This window comes from Nicotiana attenuata, unplaced genomic scaffold (genome assembly GCF_001879085.1).
Source record: "Nicotiana attenuata strain UT unplaced genomic scaffold, NIATTr2, whole genome shotgun sequence".
In the NCBI taxonomy this organism is placed as follows: domain Eukaryota; kingdom Viridiplantae; phylum Streptophyta; class Magnoliopsida; order Solanales; family Solanaceae; genus Nicotiana; species Nicotiana attenuata.
Window position 1 is genome coordinate 56203 of NW_017671640.1, and position 10804 is coordinate 67006.

Genomic DNA, 10804 nt, shown 5'->3' on the forward strand with positions numbered 1-10804 from the left:
TCTTTGCATGATGAAAACACATGTTTGTGAAATTGAGACAGAGGACATTAGCTCTGAAATTGAGTACTGGAAAAATGCAGTTGTGTGCTATGTTTTGGGAGCCCACCCACCATTCACAGTACTTAGTGCATATGTATGAAGGATTTGGGGAAAACATGGCATAAACAAAGTTTCTATGCTAAAAAATAGGATAGTGATAGTGCGATTTGATTCTATCATGGGGAAGAATGAAGTACTACAAGGTGGTATATACCACTTTGATAACAAGACGTTCATTGTAAAAGCATGGAATGTGGACATGGAATTCACAAAAGAGGAGTTATACACTGTGCCTATATGGATCAAGCTACCTGGACTGGATTTCAAATACTGGAGCCCCAAGGGATTGAGTAAGATTGGCAGCATAGTTGGTCGACCTTTGATGGTAGATAGCAATACAGAGAAGAAGATGGGGCTAAGTTTTGCACGTCTCTTAGTAGAAGTTCAGATGGATACAAAACTACCTGATAAAGTGTTCTTCAAGAATGAGCGTGGGTTACTAATGGAGCAGAAAGTACAATATGATTGGAAGCCAACATTGTGCAAAGCATGTAGGAAATATGGCCATGATGAACATGTGTGTAAAACTAAAAAACAAGTTGCAGATGTCAAACCAACAGAGGAGGGGAATGGCAAAAAGGAAGAACAACCAATAGAACATATGAACAAACCATCAACAATTAAGGATGGGGAAGGAACCAGCAAAATGCAAGGGAATAAGATGGAGACAGGGAAACAAAGAATGCAAGAAAATCAGGATAATGCAGGGTGGATAACACCAAGCAATGCTACAAGAACCACAAGTAGAAAAACAAAACATGGGAGGGAAACTGGAGATAGAAGCTACTACAATAATTTTCAGATACTTGAGTCAAAGAATACTGATGGAGCTGAGGTTAGTAGGAAAGGGGAGGGGAATGTGGGAGGGATAGCATTACCTCCTATGAGTAATGGATAACATTCTATGTTGGAATGTTAGGGGTATGAATGCCCCTAACAAACAAAAGGAGGTAAAACTCCTTTGTAATAAAGAAGAGATAGGGTTAATAGGCATGGTAGAAACCAAAATAAAGTCTGATAAAATAACCAAGTGGCAAACAAGCTATTTGGAGGATGGGGGAGTATAACAAATCTGAGAGAACACTATAATGGCAGAATTTGGGTGGCATGGAGACAGGATTGTTTTAAAATAACTCTGAGTTCTCTGATCAAGCTGTAACATGCATGGTGAGTCATAATAGGCTGTAGATTGTCTTTATGATGACAGTAGTATATGCTTTCAACACAAAGGAAGAGAGAAGGAGCTTGTGGAACTACCTAGACACTGTGAGTAAGAATGTGGGGGCCCCATAGATAGTTATGGGAGATTTCACTTCTGTGTTGCATACTGATGATAGAGTTGGGGGGGGGGGGAATCCTGTAAGTTTGGCTGAAATAATAGACTTCCAGCAGTGCATAGACCATTGTGAACGACTTGAAATGCCAACTAGTGGGAGTAGGTATACCTGGAATGATAGACATGGAGATAATAGGATCTTATCAAAAATAGACCGGGTTCTCATTAATATAGCATGGCTCAATATAATGCCAGCATATAAGGCTTATTACTTGGAGGAAGGGATAAGTCATCATTGCCCACTAAAGCTATCAAATGTTAACTCACCAAGGAGGGCAAAAGCTGCCTTTAATTTCTGTAATGTTTGGGCATCTCATCCAAACTTTATAGATATAGTTAATGCAGGATGGAGGAAGGAAGTTGAGGGATGCAGTATGTTTCAAGTGGTTAGGAAGTTAAAAATGATGAAGAAGGATTTGAAGATGCTGAATAAAAAGTATTTCAGCAACATTATAGAAGAAGCTGATGCAGACAGAATGGCCTTGGCTGCAGCTCAAGCTGAACTTCATAAAAATCCAGTGGATGTGGGTCTCCAGCTAGCAGAAAAGCAGAAGTTTCAAAAATTCAAAAGATCATCATACTTGGTAGAGGTATATCTTCAACAAAGGAGCAAGGCTACCTGGATCAAACTGGGAGATGATAATAATAGGTACTTCTTTTCAGTAATAAAGCACACGAGGTTGCAGGAAGCAATTATCCAATTAACTGATAATGCTGGAGACATAAAAACTGAGCAGGAAGAGATAGCATGAATCTTTGTAGACTATTACCAGAAATTATTAGGGACAAAAGGAAGGTTCAGGGATCATGCCATCCAGGGGTTTCTGAAAAATGGGAAAGTGCTACCAATTACTCAACAACTACAACTATTAAGACCTTACATAGGAGCTGAAGTGAAAAAAGTAATGTTCAGCATAAATGACACTAAAAGCCCTGGACCAGATGGGTATGGGAGTGATTTTTACAAAGCAGCCTGGACAATAATTGGAGAGGATGTGATCAAGGCAGTGCTGGAATTTCTTGAGACTGGAGAACTACTCACTCAGATTAACTCTACTAGTATAGCACTTATTCCAAGAGTGAAGAATCCCTTGCAGGCAAGTCAATTTAGACCTATTGCTTGCTGTAATGTCATTTACAAATGCATTTCCAAGATCATCTGTACTAGATTGAGAAAAGTTGTTCCAATGATTGTAGCTGATAATTAAGCAGCTTTCATTGAAGGAAGGTCACTTATCCACAATGTGCTGATAGGCCATGATCTTCTAAGACACTACAACAGGAAGACAACTCCTAGGTGCTTGATGAAGATTGATCTAAAGAAGGCCTATGATATGGTGAGATGGGAATTTCTAGAGGAAGTACTCAGAGGATATGGTTTTCCAATGCCATTTATCCAACTGATAATGGTGTGTGTTACAAAAACTATTTTTACTGTCAAGGTGAATGGTGCAGGATATGGCTACTTTGAAGGAAGAAGGGGATTTAGGCAGGGAGACCTATGTCTCCATTATTATTTGTACTTGTCATAGAGTACCTAACAAGAGGGTTGAACAAAATGAGTGAACTGCCAGATTTCCGATTTCATCCCATGTGTAAAAACACCAAACTAACACACTTGATATTTGCAGATGATCTGATGTTATTTTGTAAAGGTAACAGTCAATCTATCCATAGGATGTTGGAAGTGTTGAATCATTTCAGTGCAGTGTCAGGGTTGGTTGCAAATATGGAGAAGTCAAACATATGTTTAGCAGGAATGGATGAAGCAAGTAAACAGGCTATAGTGAGTGCTACAGGTTTCTCAGTGGGCACACTACCAATGAGATACCTGGGACTACCATTAACATCAAAGAAATGGAGCAAGGTAGAATATCACCAGCTAGTAGAGAAGATTACTACAAATATCCAAGCAGGCTATGCTAAACTTCTGTCATATGCAGGTAGACTGCAAGTGATCAATTCAGTACTGTTTGCAATGTATAACTTTTGGGGAGCTGTCTTTATACTTCCTCAAAGTGTTATAAAATCAATTGATAGGAAGTGTAGGGAGTATCTATGGGGTACTACAGAAGGACACCGGAAGATGGCATTGGTATCATGGGAAGTTCTATGCAGACCAAAGAAGTATGGTGGATTGAACATAAAGGGGTGTAAAAATTGGAATATAGCATCAGTTGGGAAACTACTATGGCAATTAGTGACAAATAAAGAAGTGTTGTGGGTAAGATGGGTACATGGGGTGTATATGAAATCATGTAGAAGCATCTGGGATCATAGGCCACCATCTGATTGTAGTTGGTATTGGAAGAAGTTAAATAGTTTAAAACAAAATATGGCACAATGGTATCATGGAAGTACATATAAGCTGACTAGCAATGGGCAGTACTCAGTATCTAGCAGCTACAATGCAATGCTAGGACAATTGTCAAGGTGTAGGGAAATGGAGTTGGTATGAAGCAGGACACTGCTGCCAAGACACAGATTTGTACTGTGGCTGGCATTCCAACAAAAAATACAAACAAAAAGCAGATTAGTACAGATGAACATCCCTATAACAGGTAATGCTGAATGCTGCCTATGTGATCTGGGAGTGATTAAGACACAACAGCATCTGTTTGGGGATTGCAGTTGGTTTAAAAACATGAGAGATGCACTAACAAGCTGGGCAGCAATAAGGTTACCAAACATGGCAGTACCAGAGTGGATCAAAAGAAGGCATTGGAAGCAAATAAAGAAGGAGGTTGCAACAGCAATTATAGGAGCAATGGTATACCACACTTGGCAAGCGAGGAACTGGAGAATTTTCAGACAAATTAGCTTGAATCTGGAATTTTGTATTGGGCAAATTAAAAAGGAGATGGTGGACAGATTAGGCATGTATGCAGAGTCCACAAGAGCAAAGCAGTGTCCATTGATGATACAGAGATTATGTAATTAGGAAGTAGCATGTAGTTAGGAATCCTGTAGTTTTTTAATTCAAAAGTCATGAAAGTTTGTACTTAGAAAGGTGTTTTGATGTTTGAGGTCCTGTTGTACTAGAAGAGCTAGTACAATGGATGCTCTTAGGATGTAAAGCATTTGATTGTTATGGTAATATTCACATTTATTACCAAAAAAAAAACTTTCAATTAGAAAATAATGGCTGATCAGCAGGCTCAAGCCGCAGCACTGAGAAATTTGGAGCACCACGTGGGCCTGCTTGCCAGAGCCAAAAATACCAGACCAGCAGAGGCTCTTCCTAGTGATACTGAGCCCAATCCTAAAGCTCAAGTCAATGCGGTTACCTTGAGAAATGGAAGAGCATTAGAAGAAGTTCCAAAGAAAAAGAAGAATACATCTCATCCTAAAGGAGAATTAGTTCCCAAGCCTTGGGGGATATATTCCAGAACCTCGGGTACTTGAGGGGAATAATTTCCTTAAGGACACTCTGTTTATTCAGTAGGCTCAATTTGTTTCTATACCGTTTTCGAAATTTATTTTGAAGTTCAAATACTGTTTTCAGAATTTATTTCTACTAACATTCTGTTTCTATTTTCAGAAAGATTATTGTTTTTGTTTATTTACAGCAATTCAGATATATAACAGTTATCATCAAAGACTTTTCCCCTTAAACTTGACTACTTCCATAACTTGACACGCCAAACACGGAAAAAATAGACGTATGAATTGTGATATGAAAATGAATGGAAAGAAATAAAGAGGAAGAAGAAATGATAACGTTCTTCGTGATATAAGAATGACTTGATATGACATGGAACGAAAAGGAAAAACGAGGAAGAAGAATTGAATCCGTTCTTTGTGATAAGCTTGAACTTAGGTATGAGGAAAATAAATTGACTACATGTTAGCCCAAGAAGGTTTGTTTCGAAGATTGATAAAGGAAGCTCAGGCATGAACCAAGTTTATCCCTTGTGTGCATAGAAACGTGCAGATTCGATCATATGAGATGCACATGAAGGAGACAAGTTTAACTTGGTATATTTGATATCTTCTGATCGAAAATGTTGTAGAATTGATAAGGAGAAGGACTCCTTAATCAAAGAGAACACTATCCAAGATAGGGAGGAGTTAAAAGTTGAGATCAACTAGAACTCGTCCACCAAAGAAGAGTAGCATTAGAATTCTAGTTATTTTCTACTCTACTAACTCTATAAATCGCAGGATGTTCTCACTTTACAGGTAATGCACAGACGCAGAAGTTAAACGTGAATTGAGAGCAAAATAGCAAGGCTTTTAGCAAGCAGTTCGTGTGTGATTCAAGTGTGCAAACCTGCAGCTACATGAACCAGATAGAAGAACCAGTTCCAAATGTTTGTTTTTTTATTCTAGTTCAATTGTAGTAGGTGTTTCATATTGTACCTTTCAGCTTTATCTATAGGCAATTGTAATAGGTACTCATAGTATTCAAGTTAGAGTTAACTTGAAGTTATCGCAACAGTTAGAGGCTATTTGCCACAACGGGATTAGAGTTAATCCTAGGTTTACAAAAGTGTTTTGTAAATGCAGTTTTTGGCTCAGTGATTTAGAGAAGAGTTTGGAAAAATTCTACTGAGAAGTAGGTCGTGATTTTTTCACCTTTTGAGCCAGGTATTTTTCACGTAAAATACTTGTGTTCTTTACTTTCCGTATTTACTATTTCAGCAATAGTAGGTTAAGGTAGGTTAAGGAACACTTAGAAGAAGCAGGTCCTTCCATAATCAATTTAAGCGGAAAATTGGACACCACACAAATCAGTTTAAGCGAAAAAATTGGACACCACACAAATCACTCGTTTTCTGTGGTGTTGAAGTTAAAACAACACTACATTCTTGTCAAACTTAAAAATACAAATCAAATACTGTAACTTCTATCCCGAACAACCTGTGATAAATAGAGAGATAAGGAATGAATTAATGGCAAAATAGCCCTAAGACAAAGCAAGTATAGAGCTTTAATTTGTCACATCCTCCACGTACATTCCACAGCCACAAAAATCTGCTTTTTTATATCACCACTAGTTCCAGCAAGGAATGATACGGTCTAAATTCAGACGCCTCAATTATTGATTGAGTCATTAATTTCCCTAACGTGTTTTCCAACTATATAAATGAACAATGACTAGCCAACCGATTAATTGAAAGAGGAGACGTGTACCTAATTTGACCCAAGCTAGCTAGCTCATTAAACATCAATACGAATAATGCATATGGAAAATTAAGGCTCTAAGCTTGTCCCTATAAAGGCTGATAGGACATGATTTGTAGACATGCATAATTAATGCATATGAATAAGACGCCAAGGGGTAGTTTGGTAGCTGGTTGTGGGGTAAGTTATTCATGTATTAGGAGTAAACTAACTAATACCATATTTAGTAGCCTTTAGTTACTTTGTACAAATTAAGTCAGCATAACTAATGTAATGTTTGATTGCTTTTTTCATCGGGGGTATAAGTACTATGTACATGTATAAGTTATACAAAAAATCTATGTATTATTGATGCAAGATAAAATGTGGAATAACTAATATATGTATTAGCTAGTAATATACATGGATTAAACAATCAAATGACCAAAAAACGTTCATATTTATTTTAAATTACACATCATATAATTAAAATAAAGTAAATACTTAACAAATACTAATCCATGCATTACTAATTCTTACATAAATAATCCCTTTATAATAAACCATGTATAACTAATTCCTGCATAACTAATATCTGCATAATTCTAACCAGCAACCAAACGACTCTAAGTGTACAAATAAGGTACGTAGTTATTATTTTTATCAGAGTGGAGTAACTTATGAGAGTTTAATTAATTTTAAGTGTGCACGATTAAGAGTCCGACAAAGGGTATTGCCAAATGATCTCTAGAATATAAATGGTAGGATTCACAGATTCAATGCAAGGTCACTTGTATTCTTCCATTTTGATGGAAAGAATGATTGTACTGAAATTAAGTTCCCCATTGAGGAAAGTGGAAAAACATTTTTTCCCCAACAAAGTGGACAAAACACTGGAAAAGTCAAAATAGATTGGAGAATAGTTCATTTGGGTATTTATTAATGTTGTGTTGGCAATATTAATTCTCTTTTTCAACTCAATTATGCACCTTCACCTAAATATTAATGTCCATATATCCTTTTACACTAAAAGTCAAAATAATAAATGGACAATTTATTGGGCAAGTCACAATAGATAAGAGGATAGTTAATTTGGGTGTTTACTGTTGATAATAGGTGAATTTGACTATAATCACACCTTAAATAATCACCTTCTTGTGTAGTTTTAATGCTGAAAGTGATAACAAAATGCTCTTATTAATGCTTTTCATGATTTGCAAGTGATAAATATATAAGGAAGGCTAAGGAGCAGTTTTGGAGTCAAAATTGATGAAAAAGAGGCCAACTGTGAAATTTCCCAAGTAAACCACGCAAAACAGGCCGAAGATTCAGAGCACTGGTTTGACCGCGGTTCCACCGCGACCGCGGTAGAACCGCGGTGGAAGACAGCCGCGGATGATTTCAGAATCAGAGAAGGCTTTTGGCCGCGGTTTGACCGCGACCGCGGCAGAACCGCGGCGAAAGCAGAAAACTTCAGGGATCAAAGTGTAAAACGCGGGATTTTTAGACCTAAACCCTATATAAAACATTAGACTTCTCCCAAGAGAGGCATGTATTGATTTTTAAGGTTTCTTAGCAAGGAAAACCATTGTGAGAGAATACTCCAACCATCTTTCTTCTTTTCTTTTGATTTTTATGATGAATTCAATCTTAGTTTATTTTTCCATAGCCATGAGTAGCTAAGTTCCTTGTCTAAAGTTTTGATGGAACCTATTGGGTGATGAACTTCTTGTTTATGTGAATACAAATTGCTAGTTTAATCTCTATTTGTTCAACTTCGTGTTTGTTGTAGTTAATTGACAGGATCCTCAATTAGCTGTGCCTATTTAGTGTGCATAACTTGGAAAAGAGTGCATATTTAGGGTATTGTTGAACAACACCACTCCTAGATTATTAGAGGAATCTATAATTGCGGCTTTAAAGGCGGGATTAGGGATAACGAAGCCTTGGGTGTAATCTAAAGTGAATCGTGCTAAATAAAGTAAGCTAGTGTATCTCGGGAGAGTGCAATAGTAAATTACTGTGATTACTCGGGAGAGATTTACGGTAAGATTAGCGTTCATGATTGATAGAGATGTGTTGGTAAATTTGTATGAGCATAAACAGAAGGGATTCCATCAATAGGGGAAATCATTGCCTTAGCTTTTCCCCATAATTGTTTACAACCTTATTAGTTTAGTTTACAGCTATTTAGTTACTTGCAAGCTAGTTGTTAAAGAACACTCAACTGAGATTTGAATATTTGGGAAGCTGGTTCTGAAGAATTAGTGGGTCTGAAGATAGTGGTTGATAGGTTAACTCTCTGTGGATTCGACCCTGGGCGTAATACTCGGGTTATATTTGCAACGTCTGCAGAATCCTTTTTATAAGGCATAGTTGGGCGTGATCAACTGTGGTTGGATCACTCACGTAATTCCCTCTATTTTAATTTCATTAAGTACATTAAGTGGCTTGTGAAGTCGTTGAAAGGTCGTTATATGAGATTGGTCACGTGGTGTCTTGTCCACATATATGGTCGTGAACTATATACTATGAAATAACTCGAATCGATGCAATCAAATTAAAGTGTAAAAAAGTCAAAAATATTCCAATCTAATATCATAAGCATAGAGGCTAGCAGAAACTCACAGCATTAGATATGGCTTTTTTGACTGTTTTCATGTCATCAATCTTGAACTTGGCCGTCGCCAGTTTCCGCGGCCATAGCTCAACACCAGCTCCGCCGCTTATGACTGTCTTCTTATCCTTCAACCATAAACTCCTCAAACCAAATTCAATGACATACACCAACGTATACCATATCATCTTCATCAATTTCTTTAAGCTCAATCTCTTATGATTGCTCGACGAAGTAGAAGTCCCTATACCTGTTAAAGACATAATTAAATAAATAAATATGCATTATGTCAAAAGATTAATTTTTTAGATAAGATGACCATACAATATTCAAGATGGTATTAGAACATACAGAGTTCTCAATTTTGAATCTTACTTCCCATTATAAAATAAAAAAATCATACGCTTGACCCAAAAGAGAAAGAATCAGATTCGCGAGTATGAGCAGTATCGAGGACATAATTAAGTACAATTAGTTTATTTTGCTACGGGTTAACCTTTTAATTGAGATAGTAACACGATACCTTGGCTAGTCGGGCGTAGATTAGGATCATCAGCTCTGCGGCAACAAGACAAGAACATGGACATAAGTGAAATCCCATCTCCAAGAGCATGATGAAGTCTCAAAACGGCACATTTATGGGCTAGGAGAAGGTGAAATTCCCACAAGGGCTTGGTTAAACTTAACGGCGTCGAAACAGAGAGATCTGCTAAGTATTCGTTAATGGCATCTTCATCGGAAATTGAAGGATCATCGGTGAGAGGTTCACGGCGAATAATGAAGTGGTCATCAACGTTGACTTCAGTTTTACGCCAGCGTTCACGACCACTTGAGTCTTTGACCATGATGCTGGAGAATCTCGGATGTTTTACCAATATGGAGTTGCTTATCTCCAATTTGACAGCGTCAATGTCGAATGGATCGTCGACGGAAATGGCACAGTTGATAACTTGGTCCATTTCCGGCTGAACGAATAACCGGCCGGCCGGCGTCAAAGGCTCGTCTCTCTCGATCGTCATGGTCATAGGGAAATAGATACAACTGCCAAAGTTCAGGAGGAAGTTTCTTTAAATAGGAATATCCATCCCTTCTTCTTATGAGAGTTTTAATTATGGAAAGGCACTGACACCAACTCAAAAATTCTATTGGTGTAAACCCTACTAATACAAATTTTCGAGGCACCTTTTTTTTTTTTTTTTTAAATTTTATTTTTGCAAAGTCTGAGAAAGTTCTTGATTGGAAAATATAGTATAGGATTTCATTCTCCGCGCTCGAAAATAAAATTTCTGGTTAAATATAAAAGAAACTTTATCAAAATCCACCACACTCTTTATTAGTGCACTAGCAGAAATAAATTAACTATGTCACTTGCATAAGTAAACATAAATTATAACTAAATAATAAAAATCTGTATGCAAAACACACCTATTTTATATTAGTTGTTTTAGTATGTAAATTGAGTGTGAACATGTCTGTTTGGAAGTGTGGTAAGTGGGTTTTGAAAAATAATTGGATCCCATAATAGGTTGTCAACTTTATGACATGTGCTTGTGACTCGCCAACTCTGAAATTTTAACCATTATTATTATTATTATTATTATTATTATTATTCAGCCAAATATGACGTTCTACTTTAATATTACATG

The 10804-nt window shown here is 37.1% G+C and overlaps 1 protein-coding gene across 1 annotated transcript in view; it reads right to left on the bottom strand.

Moving 5' to 3' along the window:
- LOC109209434 (O-acyltransferase WSD1-like) overlaps positions 1–10335 on the bottom strand; it is a 28259-nt gene extending 17924 nt beyond the window's left edge. Inside the window, exons 1-2 of the mRNA XM_019372699.1 lie at positions 9682–10335; positions 9170–9408 (exon numbers count right to left, since the gene is read on the bottom strand). Of these exons, the coding sequence (XP_019228244.1) occupies positions 9170–9408; positions 9682–10183 (741 nt within the window). The 5' untranslated portion in view covers positions 10184–10335. The remainder of the gene's footprint in view (positions 1–9169; positions 9409–9681) is intronic.
- Between the last annotated feature and the right edge of the window lie 469 nt (positions 10336–10804).